This window comes from Dasypus novemcinctus, chromosome 1, assembly GCF_030445035.2.
Source record: "Dasypus novemcinctus isolate mDasNov1 chromosome 1, mDasNov1.1.hap2, whole genome shotgun sequence".
Lineage (NCBI taxonomy): Eukaryota > Metazoa > Chordata > Mammalia > Cingulata > Dasypodidae > Dasypus > Dasypus novemcinctus.
The window spans coordinates 55,858,207-55,876,289 of record NC_080673.1 but is presented as its reverse complement, the minus strand read 5'-3'; the positions used below and the strand labels follow the sequence as shown (position 1 = coordinate 55,876,289).

The 18,083-nt window shown below is 36.8% G+C and overlaps 1 protein-coding gene across 1 annotated transcript in view; it reads right to left on the bottom strand.

Annotated features, from left to right (window-relative positions):
• SLC7A11 (solute carrier family 7 member 11) overlaps window positions 1-18,083 on the bottom strand; it is a 70,912-nt gene that overhangs the window by 15,170 nt on the left and 37,659 nt on the right. Inside the window, exons 8-10 of the mRNA XM_004471969.3 lie at window positions 4,123-4,246; window positions 2,227-2,330; window positions 1,345-1,441 (exon numbers count right to left, since the gene is read on the bottom strand). Of these exons, the coding sequence (XP_004472026.1) occupies window positions 1,345-1,441; window positions 2,227-2,330; window positions 4,123-4,246 (325 nt within the window). The remainder of the gene's footprint in view (window positions 1-1,344; window positions 1,442-2,226; window positions 2,331-4,122; window positions 4,247-18,083) is intronic.

The window sequence follows — 18,083 nt, the reverse complement described above, 5'->3', positions numbered from 1 at the left end:
CAATTGAGAAAAATGTTACAAAATAGCAGGGAGAAATGAATATGACATTGCCAATGGGTATTTGAGGACTTTTACACCTTTTGTATTCCACATTTCACAAACACTTTTCTCAGCATAAAGAATTCCACAGCTCAAATCTAAGTTTTGATGCTTTTATTTCTTCCTTTTAAAGGGCTGCTCTCAAATGTCTCACTTTTAATCACAGAATCGCTGCACTGTCTAGGATTTCATTGATTCTTTGAATAATTTTTTCATGTGTTTTATAATCAGGGCCCTGTGATGAGACGTCTGGCAGGTGTGGGACTGGAGCTTTTAGTACCACTTTCAATTCAGTAAAACTGGGACTTATCACCCTACATCCTTTTCTGTGACCTGTCAATGGCAGTATCCCAGCTAACCATTTTTCTTTTTTTTTTTTTTTTTTTTAAATGTAGCCAACATTTTAATTTTATTTATTAAACAATTCATTGTATAAGAGTCAACTTGGCGAGAGAGCAAGCCAGCAAGCAGATTGAGCCTCAGAAACAGCACACTCTCTTGCCCACCACCACCCTGAAGATTTAGGTCTCAACCAGGCTTGGATCTATCACCACATAAGCTCCCTATTAAATGCTCTTTTGCTTGCAAAAAAAAAAAGGCAACTTGGAACTTGGAAAATGTGGAAAAGAGAAAGCTCAGGTCAGGGTCATAGGAAAGGAAGCCCTTTGGAGGGAGAAGGGGGTCTAGAATCAAGAAGCAACACCAGGTAAGTAATGGGTTATAAAGTGGCGGACAGAGAGTGTGATTTTGGTTAGTGTTAGCAGAGCTTCTGGAATCCTCCTAGGTAAGCACAGAGCAGGCAGCCCATTCTGCCCAATGGATGTATGTGGATTCCTCGGGGTCAGAGCACAGGGGTTGTTGGGCAGAGCATGTTCCATATTTGGGCCTGCTCTCCTGGAGAGGCAGGGCTCAGGGCATTAAACTCAGGCAGCAAGGCACGCCTAACTCTTGCAGACCTAGGTGTGGAGGTGCAGCCCAGGTCAAAATGCCCATGGGAGGAGGAAGAGGAGCTCAGGGTAGAAAACCCAGGAGAGGAGGGGGAGCTCAGGTCAGTTAACCTAGGTAAGGAGGCAAGAGCTGTGATGTAGTTATTGTCCCAAATCATCAAATATGCATCAGAAACACAGAGTGAAAGGAGGGGGGTGGCGATGGGAAACATTCTGTGTCCACAGCTTCCACCACAATACACATAAAGCTTATTTAGCAATAAATGAGAAGGTAAAGACTCTAAAGGCTGGTTTGAATTCCTCTTTGCTACCCTATTGTTGGCGGTTATATCTAGATATACTTGTTAATATGCATTACCAAAACAATAACAGCTGGCAGAGGAGTGTGCTTGCGGACATGAATCATGGAGAGGATTTCTGGAAGGTGACCCTCTCGAGACGCAACATAGAATAACCTGATGGGAGAGAAATGTGGGTGGAGTTGACTGCACGATTGATCATTTCAAAATCCAGAAATCCAAGAGAAAAACCTTCACGAATTGTCTGGCATTTCCTAGGTGATTACTTATGTTTCATTTTTCAGATAAGGTAAGAGAACATCACAAGAAATATGACTTGGAATTTGACAAAATCTGTGAACACATTAAATTATTCTTTGGGGAGAAACAAGAGAAATATCTCACTCAGTGTAGCTCTCCCTACATATAAATAGCTAATGGTAAATTAAGTTCTAGATTTCTAGTATTATATCTTTCTGTTGTCAACTCAATCCTAATATATGTATATACAGACACATGCATATATACATAACATTTATATTTATCCAATTGGGGTTCATATTAAAACAAAAGGGACAGTTGCATCAAACAAAAGAAAAGTGATACAGATGGTGGGGTAATGATTTCTGGTGTCTCTTACTTTACTTTTTTCTTGCCACCTTTAGAAAACAAAAGATTTTATCGCCAGAAATAAAATGGAGCTATGTGCCTCTGTAGACATACTATTAAAAAAAAAAAAAAGCCACATGCCTGACTTCAGAGTAGGTGATGAGTAGGCAAGGAGTGCCCTCTAATGGGCACACTAAGACATGCTGTGAAACTTGGGCAAAGCCTTCAATCTTGCATATCACTTTAAAATCAATGGATCTGGAGGCACTATGTCTTTTCTTTTAAAAGTTATCCTTATCACATCCAATCTCAAAAACTGAAATGCTTTGCTGAAAATACTTGAACTCACTCACCTGGAGACAGCAAACACACCACCATTCATGGAGCCAAAGCAGGAGAGGGCAACAAAGATCGGAACTGCTAATGAGAAATTTCCCAGTAGCCGCTCAGAAAAGGTCTAGAGAAAGACAGGACGAAGCAAATTAATGCTTTGCCAGGAAGTGGAATAAAATGAAACAATTTAGGCCAAACTCGCTCTATGACTTTCTATTAGCTTGGTGATACGTGTGTGTTTTACAATCCCACTCTATGGTTCGGGTCAGATCAACTCGGTAGGTAATAATCAAAAGCAGGCGCCATGGGATTGCTAGTTGCAGCACTATGGGCAAAGGTCTAAATAGGCACCTTCTTCTCTTACTTTCAAAAAAGCAATGGCCCATTTACTGAATCTTTATCATCTACGTGTCTTCTCTACATCTGGTAGGTAGGTAGAAAGAGCTCAGTTCGAAAGTTTTACTTTTGGAGACAAAATTCCTGCATAACACCTCCTTTCTTTCACCTGAAAAGTCACATTTCATTCATCACATCAATACAAATGTACACAGAGAACTATTACTGATCCTAGCAAATATAACCAAACCCACTGTTAGAACAGAAACATGTGGCAAAATAATTGATGACAATCATTTATAGCATTTATGTGAGCAGCTTTGAAATTCTTTTTCCCAGAAAAATCACACTAGCCAAATCTCTCTTTATTAAGTACTCCCTCCCTTTTGGCAATCTGTCAATTCCCTCTGTGGTTTCCTGTAAGAAGGCCAGGACATGACATAAAACCAAGGGTATCAAACCACAGAAAATGCAAAAGAAAAACACAGCATCTGAAATTTCCAATTATGCCACAGTATGTGCACCACTGAGAATTTCCACGAAAGATGTATGTTTTCCAAAACATGAAGTATTACTTAGTTGTCCTTGACACACTGATGCTATGTAAATAATGGATCACATTTGACCCAAAGGAAGAAATGCTGCCCTTTTTCTAGTAAGATGAGATAATTGACCCGACTTCAGTAAGCTTTGTACATTTGATTGTCTGGTAGGACTCTGAGCAGTGAACAAAGTCCTTTCTCATACAGTGAACTTGAATATAGGTTCACACAAAATGAGATAATTTGTTCCCTGTGGATGTTCCCGATATGATGTAATTCTGACTATTTTAAAAGGAACTGACACCCAGTGTTGGAAAGCTAATTATTTACCAGTCATTGTTAAGAGGTCACAAATGTATGCTCTCTCGCAGGCTGAATTTTCTTGCAAAATAAAAATATGCTCCTTTGAAAAAATTTCCCATAAAATGATCATATTTGGGAAAGAGGATCCTTGAGTCAAGGAAATGTTGGAAAATGCTATAAATTTCTGGTATACACCTCTCAGGGTGTTAAAATGAACATTAGCATCTTTAAGATTCTGGGAGGTACAGCAATGACATCTGTTTAACTTTGAATAAATCAGTATTTCCCAAACTTCTTAATATCCCAGGACAGTATTCAAAATAATACACTTGGAAAAACAAATATGTATGGTAAACCTGGAAATTCTAAAGTTGCCCTTTAGAAATGGGATTTTAAGTTATCATTTGAAAAATTACGAACATTCAGATGCACAATTGCCTACCTGTCCTTAAAGAATATTAGAAGAGTTACGCTTCTACTCAACAGGCCTTGACAGGTTTCCAAGCATGTATATAATGGACATGTCTTACTTGAAATAATTCATACAGAGAATTCATATAGGACTTTAGTCAAATCAGTTAAATGGGAGTTCTAATATTTTTAAGTATTCATTATCTTTGAGGTCAATAAAAGATTACTGAATTTCAAAACACTTTCTGCTGGGATGAATGACTATAATATTACATCAACTCATTAACCTAAATTCAAGCTGGCATTTTCCCAGCTTGGACTTACCACTGCCACTGCATTTGAAACCAATAGCTCCTCAGCGCTAATGGTTGTAAAGTAGGCCACATTTGTTAGCACATAGCCAATGGTGACAACAGCCATGGATATACATATTGCAAGGGGGATATTTCTGAAATGCACAAAAGAATCACTGATTAGTCATCTTTTGTTAGTCACTCTCTGAAGCCAAACAAGATACCAGATTAATTCCAATGAAGAATACAATGGAATCTACAATAATTGTAGACTCTGTTGAGTATGCATAAACATTTCATCAGGCTTTGTAATTTACTAAGGTCAATGGGGACAAATGCCTCAACTATCCTACATACTGCAATATCCCCAGAACCTATAGATCTACCCCATCCCCATGCTCAAATATGCTTTAGTCTGCGTCAGGTCACCTACAAAGCACGTGAAAGACAGATTGCTGAGCTCCACGTTGGAATTTCTGATGCAGTAGGATTTGCATTTCTAACAAGTTCCTTGGGGACTCTGATGCTGCTGGCCAGGGGCCACATTATAAGAAGCACTGTCCTATAGGATACCTGCCTGCTTTGATTCCCTTCTAACACTAGTCCTCAAAAATGTCTTTCACATCCACTGTTTTCACTTTCAGCAGCTTCCCTTGCTAACAAATAAGTGCAGATCTTTGGAAGCATGATAGCAGGATATATCTACCTTTCTAAATGAAGGTAATAACATTTTTCTACATGATACAAAAAGCACAGACATGCTCACAATAATGGCTTTGTACTGCCCTGCTGTGAGTTCAAAGATGGCTCAAGATCATGAGTATCTAAAAAAGCAACAGTACGTATAATCCCATGAAATTAGAGGTGACATGCTGTGAAGTACAGATGACTGGACAGTGCTGACACTATGTGGCACCACGCGGTACCCAGCGTAAATCAGCACAAATGCAATGTTATGTCTTCATTTAAGGCACTGGAAAGCCAGGAAGTTACTGACCCTAATAATTTGATTCCATGTTACTGACACACATTAGTTGCTTAACATAATCACCTCTTCAGACTCCTTCCAGTTCAGACAACTTAAACCTTCAGCTCCCTGCACGAAGGCTGAGAGTTTCTTTTGGCCATAATGCTTTACAGACCTCATGGAGCCTTGCCCTGCTGGGTGCCAATAATGAAGTCCTCAATATAATTTCCTTCTTTCCAGAAGAAAATGCAGCTCAGAAACAGGGAGAAAAAGGCAGAGCCTACCTGACTCCCCAAGCTGGGGCTGTTTAGCCCACTAAGTCTCACCATATTATGCTGAACTGAACAGCAGTATCCCTGTTGAGATGAGGCGAACCTAGGCAGTCAGCAAATGCCATTCATTATACTGCCTGGAGCCTGACACTTCCCCCTGATCCCCAAAGCCTTAAACCTTGATGGGGGACACACTGACCTCTAAATCCTGGCATCCTAATTTGAAAGTAGCATATGTTCCCTTTCCCCAGTATGAAGAGGGTCCTGTGGAATTTTCTGTTAATACCAAAACATGCATTGCTAGTTGTGAGACTGATAAATGCTAAATTTAAGCAAAGGAAATCAGTGGGCCAACTAAATACAAAGGGTGAATGGCATAAAGCAAATTAAAGATGAATTCTCTTTCATTGAAATAAAGGCTGTATCCAAATGCAAAAGGATGAGAAAGAGAAGATAAAGGTGTATGTGCAGCTTTTCCACCACTCACTGTCTTATTTTAAACTTAAATCCTTTCAGCTTTTATAATATCCCAAAATGGAGTGTTAAATTATTTCTATAGAAGAGAGAAAGAAAAGGCGAGAAAGGCTGACTCTCTAATCCTAGCAAGCACAGGATTAGGATAGGAGCTGTAAAGACTCCAGAACGAAAAGCGGGGGGCATTGTTAAATTGAGTGAAGTAACCCGCTTGGGACAGGGCCTAGTGTCATATCACCCGATGATGCCAAATGCAGAGAAATCAGGGTGGCGTGTAGGAGTGTGACCTCCCAAGCAGAATCCAGCTCCCTTCCTAGGTCTTCCATGTCTGCCCTCCCTGGCTGTTCCCTGCCTGGAGATTCTCTCTCTCTGGTTTGGTTTTCTAAGTTGATCTTAGAAGAAAGGATCCCAGAAAACCCAACCTTCCAGGTTTCCCTTCTTTCTCAGAGTGTCAACAGCAAAATAGAAGCAGCTGCTGCTATTTATTTGGTAAGTGCTATGTGCTCAGCATTTTATTAGGTACTTCAAATATTGGGCTCATTTTATCCTTGAAAAATACTGTGAGCAAGGCATCATCATCACCATTTTATAAATGAGAAAATGGAGTCTTGGAGAGTTCAAACAACTGGCCAAGGAGATACAGCTTGTAAGTGGAAACCCCGAACTTCGCTCCATATATGACCTACTTTGAAGTCAGAGCATTTAACCACGAAGGTATAAGCTCTCTTATGTTTGTGGATCTCTAAATGCCAACTATTTATTTTAGGGAAATCATAGTGGTGGAGTATAACATCCATTGGAAAGCTTTTGCCAAGAATGCATTTCTTATGTATTCACTGAAAATGCAGTTTCATATACTATAAAGCAGAGGGAAAAGTGTTCCATTTTTCTGTGTACCAAGAAGTATAATATCAAATATAAGCTTTCCATACAGTTTCAGTGTTTAGAACAAAGTTGAATTATTTAAATATTTGAAAGAAAGCCAATGGTCACTTAACCGATTTCCTAAAATAATTTCTTGCAGAAAAGCAGGGAATGTAAGTAGGCTTTTCAGGTAAGCAAAAATAGATTATTAATAATTTCAACTATAAACCAAGTATACTATATAGATATTAGGAGAAATAATCAAATGAACTTATACTATAGAATGAAAGAGAGGCAGGGGCTAACCCTTCTGCAATTCACAGCACACCCAGTAAATACCGCCCAATTAGGTAAAACTAAGCCACGAGAATTAAAAGGGGCACGGCAGAACTGCCACCAGCTTCTGTCCATAGTTTCCACTTCACTTTGACAGAAGGGAAAAGAGAAGGGGGCTGGTAGGTTCTGTGGCATAAACAGTCATCATAAAAGAAGAGCAGTTGACGTGTTCAGAAGGGCTTGCCACACGTGGTTAACTCCTGAATTTCAAGCATCAAAGCTGTAAGAGCCACTGGGTGAACTGATAAAAGCTATTAGGCCATGGCAGAGCAATCTTTCTGGAGGCTTTAGATGCACAGCACAGATAAGCACAGTTAGTAACCCAAGATTAAGGCAAATGGCACATGATGATAAAAGGAATGGATGGTGGACCACTGAAATTTGAAAGCCTCTGTGTTATTGAGAAGTATCCATCAATCCTAAGTGCAAAAAGCATTGTCTTGAAGCTGAATAAAAATTACTCTTTCTCAAATGCTTGCACATGTTTACTATGATTAACAAAACACAAATTTATTGAAAAGAACTACTTAATCCTTAAGAGATTTTTTGTCATTATATATATTCAGTTAATGTGCAATTACTAGCTTGTGAGAGCCTGATATTTTTATTATTTGGAAAATGGCCTACAATCTAAAAGGTCTAGTTTAGCCTGCCTTTCTTGTAGGCCCATTTTAAATTCTAACTATAACCAGTCTATATCATTCATGATACATATTTGCTACAATTGAAATTATTAAATGGAAGTCTCTGGAATATCTACTTAGAAGTACTTTCATTCAAAGGGATAGACCTCCTCAGAGATCCAAATGGGACCTGTAGTGGTAGTTAGTGACTTATATTTATACAATCTACAAAGCACTGGTAAACATATTTCATTTATCTTCAAAAAATGTGTATTTTAAAAAAGATTCTTTGTGGGATGAGATGGTGTAGAACAAGTAACAAACAAAATTTACAAGAACCCTTTGAAATAGGAGGCAATATCTCAATTTTTCAAAAAGGAAATCAAGTCTCAGAAAGGTTGAGTGATGTGCCCTAAGATATATACATAATAAGAGGTAGAGCTGGAACTTGAAACCCAGATTTTCCAGCTCTAAGTCCTATACATGAGGCAGGCCTACCATGAGAACATGGCTGCCTTGTGCCTCTTTTTTTCTGGTTGTTTTTTTTTTTTTTTTTTTTGAGGTACCTGGGCCGGGGATTGAACCTGGGACTTCATACATGGGAAGCTGGCACTCAACCGCTGAGTCACATCAGCTACCCTGAGTTGTTTGTTTGTTTATTTGTTCTTTCTTTTTTTGTTTTTAGGAGGCATGGGGAGCTGAACCCAGGACCTCCCATATGGGAAGCAGGCGCTCCACCACTTGAGCCACATCCGCTCCCCTTGTACCAACTTTTAATTCCTAGAAAAACGTCCTTAGGGTACTTACATGCTTACAATCACTTATAATACTTTATGAAAGTGACACAAATATCAGAAGGCTGATTGTTACAATGTGATACATTTTAAGCTGAGGATATTTTTCTATCCAGCAAATAGTCACCATAAATAAACGTGCAAATAACGCTGCATGAGTTGCAATTTCTGTATATACTTTGTAACACTATGACAGAGAATCAGAAATGAACACTGTTCTTAGTGTTTCATTTTGGCAAAAAGAGACCCTTGCAATGAAAACAGAACGAGTAAATCTAGCTTGATTCTCTAGAGCCAAAGAAACTTGAAGTTGGAGCAATTTCAAACATCTTGACCACAGGAGCAACTCTGTAATCTACTTGTATTTAAGATAATCCAAGATTGTTTTATTACTTGAACACAATCTTCTGAGATTTGAGTGAACCAAAACAGGTCCCCTGTCATATTCTGAGCTAGATACATACAATGGGGATCACAGAACTCACTGGATCTGGGACATCTAAAATTGTCTTTGTGCCATGGGGCTGGGCATGATGACAGTTCTGTTAAAGCCTACTCTAGGGTTTCCTGAAACCATCTAATGGAAGTCCCTGATGCTTCACATATTCTATCTAAAATTTTCCATTTTAACACTCTACTTGGCATTCAGGAAAAAGGAAGGGAGGAAAAATTAAGGCATTAAGAAAGGCAACGAAATGGCAAACCTCTAAACACATGAGATGCAAAAGTAAAAAGGAAAATCAGGAATTTTCCAAGGTCTTTTTAATACTTTTGTTTGGTGTGACTTTGTAGTTCAGATATAATTGAAAGGCAATAGTGATTTATCTCAAAAGACAGGATTTATAATTATATTAAATATCTTTAGTTATTTTAGAGCCTAACTTATTTTACACTTAAAGTGACTCTGTAGCAACCCTAAGTTTTTGTATACCTGACCCAGAAATAATATAAGCACCTTCTATTTCTCTTTGTGATCCACCAATTTGTTTTATTGTAGAATTTCCCTGTTTTTTTTAACCACTGTAGTTAATTTTATTTCTGTGACATCTCAAAGACAAATTTCAGTGACATGTTGTAGAGAAAAAAATTAAAGTATATCTCTAAGAAAATCCATTTCTACAGTTTTATTCATGTGATATTTCTTCTGTGCCTTTTTCCATACTTTCCCTAGCTCTCTCACATACCAGACTCTGCAAAGACACCTTGACATATAATCATCCTATCTGGCCATGTAGCTTCTGAAATTTCTAGCAGGGATGGATTTTCATGCAAGTCTTCTAGATACTTTTCCAGAGTTGATATGATTAGACTACAAATGACTAGTACCATGTGAATTTATTTTGTGTTTTCAGTGAGTTTGCCTTATTGTCATTCAGTGCTCTAAATATATCTCTAGTTATCTACCATAAGAAGGTAATGGGCTACTAAAAACAGTATAAAAGAAACAAATTTGAGAAGACAGAGCAAGTAATTAGGGGGGATGGGTGGGTTGCCATCCGGAGAGAAGTGTAGCAGGAGGAACACATTCAATAAAGGTCTGTGGTTTGTATTTTAACTTAATGGCAATTTCTAGAAAAAAGATGAGCACAGTGAAGTGATGAGAATATTGTCACATAACTCTTCACAGGGGTCCCACTGAATTTAAGCATTAACAGCTGCCCTCTGCTTCTTTCTTACCATGGCAAGTTTATGGGTGTTCTATTTTAAATTTTAAATTTTAAATTTCCATACCACTGATGTCTAATCTAAAGCTCACCATTCTTAATTGTCCACAGATGAAGAACTCCATAAACAAAAAGAGAAGACAGAGACCTGTAGGGATATGTAAGAGAGGAACAGACACAGATTAAAAGACCCTAGGGCTGATGGAGGCTCACGAATGCATAAGGGAGAGGAAAGCACAGCAAAACCACACAGATAAATGAACTAAAATGAAAGCTTCCAACTCAGAGCCATGGACCAATAAGCAATCAGAAACATAAGTATAAACATTTCATCTCTTAAAATACATTAATTTTGACCTTACTTTTAGAATAAACCCATGACTAAATAAAATAAATGTGCACAATGTAGCTTTAGAGTAAATTTTCATTCGTGTGCATTTCCTACAAACTCAAAGAATTTTTATTGTCTGCATCTCATTTTCTAAAAATTTAGAATGCCCTCTAGATATATCACAATTATCCATATTTATTATGAATAAACACAAACATAGTAGCAGATAAGACCTAGTAAACAGGCAAAAAAAAAAATGGTTTCAAATAAAATGTTAGCAATTCAATAACAAAGAAGATTAAGTATTTTTAATAATAAATTAGTTCACACAATTCTCAATTCTTATTTTTTTTAAATTGTTTTACGGTATACTGTAAAAATTTTCATTATTTTCCTCAGGATTTGTTCTTAAGTACACTAATTTAATGAGGCATCTCAGAGAACCATTTGTATAGCAGAGGTCCTGAGATTTAGATTTATGACTGATCTAAGTACCCACTGAAAGTATATATTGTCCTTATTGCTCTTAAGAAGCAGCTACCCAGGCCAAGGACACATTTTCCAAACTTTCTTATATACAGGTGGGGCAATGTCATTAGTGCTTGCCAACAGAATATGAGCAGATACATCAATTGAACACCACAGTTGTAGAGAAGTGGATTACTTTCTCAAACCTCTTCCCCCGATGGACAGCTAGTTGCAGAGTACCTGTAGGGTGGCAAAGCCACATTGTGAAAGGAGCCTGGTTCACAGAGTCAACAGGTAGAACAAAGCCCACCAGCCAGCAAGGGACACCAACAGTATAGTATGACATGACTTAGACAGTAGACTTTGAACTGTTGAAAGCCATTGAAATATTGTGGTTTGTTTGTGGTAGTTTCTGGCATTATCCTAACTAATAAAAGAATGATGGATCCCATTATGTCAAGACTTTTTTCAGCTAATTTGCTTACATGATGCTTAAAATGGGTCCCTACTAAACTTTATTTTGCACAAAATTATTTGTTATATAAGAGACCAAAATATAATACACAATTCTAAAAATAATTCCACATGGAAAAATCAAATAAATATTTATTGATATTTGAAAAGGATAGGGTAGAGAAAGATTAATTATTATTAAAACTTCCTAGAAACATAGCCAAGATAAACTCTATTGTTCACTCTTTTAGAATAAAATATCTGCTATACTTCTGACAATTGCCACCAAACCAACAAAGATAAAATTACAATAGCCCGTTGCTTTGCCCTGAGACACCTAATAAGACAATGGAATGTAAAATAATTATGCTCTATGCTAAGACCAGGAAATGTAAAATGAATATACCCACTTGTACATGGTAAATGGAAATTAGAGGCGAAATTCCCTCAGGCCATAAACGTGTCTTAGAAAGAACTAGTAACACTTGTCCTACTGTACACACATGTTCAGTCACATTTCTGACCAGCCACACAATAAGAAATGGAATAGGTAAACATGCAGACATTCAATCATGACAAATGATTTCTGCTTCCACCACCAAAGAGTAGCTTGAACTTTTCTGATCAACAGCATTAGTTATGAAATCACTTTGATATCTGGTGGCGAAGTTCATAATTGCCTTTCAAATTGTGTACTCTGGTAATTGGAATGGAAAGTGGACAATTTATAGGATTACCTTATTCTTACTACTTTAACAAAATCAGTCCTCTTTTACTTGTTTTATGTATTGATAGTCTTCCAACATCTGAGATGTTTCAGTGCTTAGGCATCATTTCAAAAATCACTAATCTAGATAGTACAAATAAAATTATGCCTTTGGATAATTCTTTTGAAGTTAATGCTAACTTCTTAAGCTGCAGTTTTAAAAGTATCTTTATTGGTTTTATAAAGTACATACATATGAATGAATATATAGGTACACATGTACATAATTGAACTTTCATTACAACCTCAAAATGCCAGTCTGGACAAATGACTACAAGGTTGTTCAAAGGAGAGTAGTTTGGCCCCTCTTTTGGATTCTAAAAATGCTGTCTGTAAATCAGGTTAGACCACTGGGAGGCCACATGCATGAACCATATTATCATGGACACTCATGGAATGTCTTCAGTAATCACTTTATTTTATGTATTTAGATTTTATAAAATGTTTATTTAAAAATATTTAAAAGTCATCTGAATCCAGGAGGGTATCTGTAGTAAGGATATTGTCAATTATGTTTGCTGAAGTCCTTTATATAGAGTTGAGTTGATTCACTTAATGACTGTTTGTCAAATGCCTTTTGCATGGCAGAAATAAAGGGATAAAGACTTCAACCAGAAAAATTTGCCTTTCATGGAATCTAAAATTCAATTAGGACAAGATACGAAGTCCCCTCTCCCTGGAAGGGAGATCCTCACAAGACTCCCTCATCCTTGTCAGTCAGTTTCAGAACAAAAGTTTCCCCCAAAGAAATCTTAAGTAGGTCCTCACTCTATCATCCACCATTCCTTTACCATTTTTAATGTGAGAAAAGACAAAGCTCTTACTAACACTTCATGGTCTTCCTTACTTTTGTATTTCTTTTTTTAAATTTATTTCTCTCCCCTTTCCCCGCCCCTCCAACCCCCTCATTGTCTGCTCTCTGTGTCCATTCGCTGTGTGTTCTTCTGTGACTGCTTCTATCCTTATCAGCGGCACCGGGAATCTGTGTTTCCTTTTGTTGCACCATCTTGTTGTGTCAGCTCTCTGTGTGTGCGGCACCATTCCTGGGCAGGCTGCACTTCCTTTCTCACTGGGGGGCTCTCCTTACAGGGCACACTCCTCGCGTGTGGGACTCCCCTATGCAGGGCACAGCACTCCTTGCGCGCATCAGCACTGCGCATGGGCCAGCTCCACATGGGTCAAGGGAGCCCAGGGTTTGAACCTTGGACCTCCCATGTGGTAGGCGGATGCTCTATCCATTGAGCCAAGTCCAATTCCCCACTTTTGTATTTCTAAGCACCGAATTCTACAAAAAAATTTAAGGCATTATAAAGCACCCTCAGATTATTTTTTCTAAATCTCTATTGCAAACAGTTGTGATAGGGAGCTGACAGGACTATTTGTCACCCTCAAGGATAGCACTACTTTTTATGTAACCATATCTGAAAAGAGTTTCTGGTTTGTTGACCCACCTCTGTTTCATTTATTTGTTTGTTCGTTTGCTTTTTATCAACCTATTATCTCCCAGATATCTCCTAAAAGAAATGGTTCATTAAAACAGGGACAGCAGATCACTACTTTGATATATATAACTGGATTAAAAAACAAACAATTAAAATAAAATCTTGTTTCCAATAGTGATGGGAAGCCTTACAAAAGTTATCAAATTTAAATTACTTCAACAGACTATTACAACTTTGACTCTTCCTTTTATATTATTTTCACAGAGATAAGATAAATCTATACAAACCTCCCAAAGAAGACCTCACGTAAAGAGAGAAATGGAAGTGGTAAAAAGGAAAAAAAAAAAAATTAGAAAAGTTAGTCAGATTTAACAGATTAAAAAAATGTTTATTCCACCAAATCCTCATATGAATTCTAAGTTATTAACTTTCTGAGCACACCTGATTTATGAATAGGATAACACATCCCTTAGCCCAAATCATTTTTAATAAAAAGCAGGAAACCTCCTGAAGTTCATCTTAGATTTAATATCTAACACAGCAGCCACATATGAAAATTTCCCCATAAAACACAAAAACAGCATGGCACAATCAGCTGGCAGCGATCAGTAGGGAGCTCAGAGGTACAAGCCAACAGGGTTCAGAGCCATGTAAGGGACAAGGCCTTGCAAATCTAGAGGAACCGGCCAGTGGAAACTGACCACAGACTGAAATTATGTCTGCACCACAGAAGGGGAAGAGGTATAAGCAAGACTCATTTATAAATACAATGTTGTAGCCAGCTCAGTAGGCCCAGAGAAGATACTGAGCTTCCTGAGTGTCTATTGGATTTGAAAGAGCAATCTTGTTTCATGTTGAATTTTAATGCATAAATAGAAGCTACATCAAGTGATGTGGAAATAGAATACCACGGGAAAACAAAGACTAGTAAGCAGATAAGCTAATACTGCCATTCTCATTTTGTACGAAAATTAGCTACATTTAACAGATTCATAAAAATATAGTTTGAATATTTTCCCACAAATATTTGGTTCAAAAGTAAGAAAGATGTCAAAGAGAAGAAGGTACACTATTCTTTCTAAAGTATATTGCTTGGAAACTGTGTTTATCATTTTTATAACATATAAAGGGATTATCCCTCAGGATTATAAATCCAACTAGTTGGATACTTCTATATAATAATTAAATTCATTCATGTGTAATCCCTTATAGGGCAGATTCAACAATTACAACAACCATAAAAAATAATTTTTGTATGTTTCCACTGATATTCCATTAATATTTTGGCATTCAGCTTTTTGTCTAAAATACTCTGGATATTAAAAAATCATTTAACAGCAAAACGTGCTCTATTAATAGGATTCAGGGTATAAAAAGAAAGACCAAAAGGGGAAAAGAAGATTAATGTCACTGGAAGATGCATTAAAAGCTACTTTAATTAGCTGAATTTTTTAAAGAAGAAAGAAGAAAAAGAAGAAGAAACCAAGTTAATAACCACATTACACAGAAACAAAAATTTCTGGGCAATAAAGGGCTCTGCAACACATAGGAATAAATCTTTATATTATGCAGATTATATAATACGAGTTAACACTATAAATATAATTTGATTTATTCAGAGAAAAAGATTAATAATTGAGGCTACCTACTTTCCCCCCAGATAGGAAAAAAATAATTATAAGCTTCTAAATTAAAATTGTATAAAGTTTGGCTGATTCATCAATAAAAAGATAAATGGCACAGAATAGATTACCCTTGAAATACAACTTAATATGTAACATAAAAACTCAAACAATTTCATGATAAGTATGATAATTTAGGATGTGATGAAGTAACTATCATCAACTAAGTGGTACTAAAACTGTTTAGTATTAGTCTTGGGGACTTTGGGGAAATATCAAGAACCTCTTATATCACACTAAAAAATTCAATCCGGATAATTTTAAAGGTTGACTGTGAAAAAGAAACCAGAAATAAAACAAACAGAAAATGTGGATGAAATTTAAATTGATCTAAGATGCAGAAAGATTTGTGAGCATAATAGTGTAAATAAATAAATGATAACTAGCTTTAACTACAAATTAAATTTCTATAAGCTGATGTCATAATATTGAATGTCATAAAAACTGGAATAAAAGTTTGCAAACATTATTAATAGATAAAGAAGTTGTGTCCTTAACACACAAAGAATTCTGTTAAATTATCAATACTCATGCCTCAAAATGACAAAAAGTTAATTTGTTGAGAAAACACACCTAACTACTAAGCATGGGGGAAAGTTGCAAGCCTCACTGGTGCTCATATAAAGCAATTTAAAACAATGAGATAAATGTTCTATGGCATGTATCCTTTATTATTGTTATTGGAGAGGAAATTTATATACCTATTTTGGAAAGCAACTTGGTAATACAAATCAAGAGACTTTTAAAAGTCCATCTCCATTACACAGGACTTCTGGGAATTTACCTTAAGAAAAAAATGGTTGTATTCAAAGATATATATACAAAAATGTATAGTACATCATTATTGTATTTTAGAAAATCATTTTAAATGCCTAACAGGAAAAGTTGTCAATATTGGTACATCCATCTAATGAAAAACACTATCACTAAAAATGGTGCTTAATACAATTTTAATGATATAGGAAAATCTAATTATATGACATTAAATGAAAAGAGCAGGGTAGGTTATCTATAGGTATATGGGTAGCAAGAGCTAGAAATGAACTTGAGAAGCAGCAAATCTAGATGGCAGCGCACACCACTTCTTCCCAGGTGCTAGCAGTATACCAATGAACTGCACAGACAAGGCTCTGGCCCTCATGGGGAAACAGACAATGAATAAACTATCAAGTAAATACATATTACAAAGCCAAGGTTGATAAGTGCTATGGACAAAAATGTTTGTGCCCTTAAATCTTAAGATATGTAATGTGATACATAAGAACATACATGCATACAGAGGTTAGAGGAACAAGACGTCAAAATAACTGAATGCTTTTATTTGCTGCAATTAAGGCATGAGAGGTGATTTTAATTTTCTACATAATATTTTTGATATTTTGAAATTTGGCCCTCTATCATAATTAAAATTTGGGCAAAGTTTATATATTGTTATTGAAAATGCTAGGAAAATCATAAAGTTTGATTTGGCTTTTTCAAGTGTATACACAATACACAGAAATTTCACGTCTGTCATCTGACTAAATGGACCATTTGATTACAATCACTAGATGGAGATGTGTGTGTCAGCCATTTAAAGATGGAATAAACTAAATTCTTCTGTTAGAACAAGACAATCAAGACACCTTGTCCTTCCATTGCCCTGGATCAGGTGTGGTGTGGGAGGCAGGTGGACAGGCCAGGGATTCTGCCCCTTGTCTCTATGGAAATGGCAACAGGGGCAGTGCTAACACTATCTACTGCAGAACAGGAAATTCCTGTTCTGCCTCATCACTGACACCCATTATAAACCTGAGGGTTTGCAAAGCACCTACTTAACCAAACTGAAGCTTTCTCCCTTGTTCCAGTTCAGAGTTCAGGTTGTGCCTCGACATGAAGATCAACAGCTCCCTGGCCCAGAGAGAGGGATCACTGTGTTCAGTTTTTAGTTACTTTCTCCCAGCCTCTGCCACTTGATCACCTTTCCTTGGCAAGAGTACGCTGCGTCATGAAGCTTAAATAGCTGAATGCTTACATACATTTAAAACACATTTAACCTTTCTTCTACAAGACCCTGAGCAGCTACAAAACAGTATTTTAGAATCATGACCTCCACTTGCTATCTATCTCATTTCTTTTGTCATTTTTGAGCTCAAAACAAAGTTAAATGTCTTCTATATCAATCGCTCTTTTGCTTGCCTCAGGCCAGAACACAGGAAGTGAGATTTTGATTGTTTGACAATATCGATAACAGAAAAATTAAATATTGTCCCCCAAAGAGAGACAAAGCCTATTTTAAGAGCCAGTGTATCTGTAATATGGAGAAAATATAAAGCGGCTATTTCCTCATAGTACTCTAACATTTCAGCATCTCCTAATCATGAAGTTTCTGTTTTAATCTTATAACCAAATGACCTTCAGTAAATGACCTGCAATAAATTACTTACTTCAGCTGGCCTAGGACCTTCTTTCATTATGTGTTTGAATAACAGCTTTAGAAAGTCAAATGCAGACAAATGTTAATGCTTTTACACATTTTTAAGAGGAGTTTTGTTCTATTCGCAAATGACACATGGGTCAAACCTAATGATCACATTCTTCCCCTGGCTTATTTCAAGACTAAATTCTTGGTATATCCATCTCTCTTAGATTTGTACTCAACAACACTAAGTATTTGGAAAGAGCACCAAAAAGGGATCAGGATTTTAACTTGTAAATATAAACAAATTAACCCATCTCCATGGCTTCACTCTTTATCTTTACAATAAAAAGATTGGAAAATTTGATGACCACTTCTCTTCCAACTCTAACATGCCAGGCCTTTGTGATTTATTCTCTCCAGGACAAGTTTATTGTGCTTTGAATTGTGACAACGGG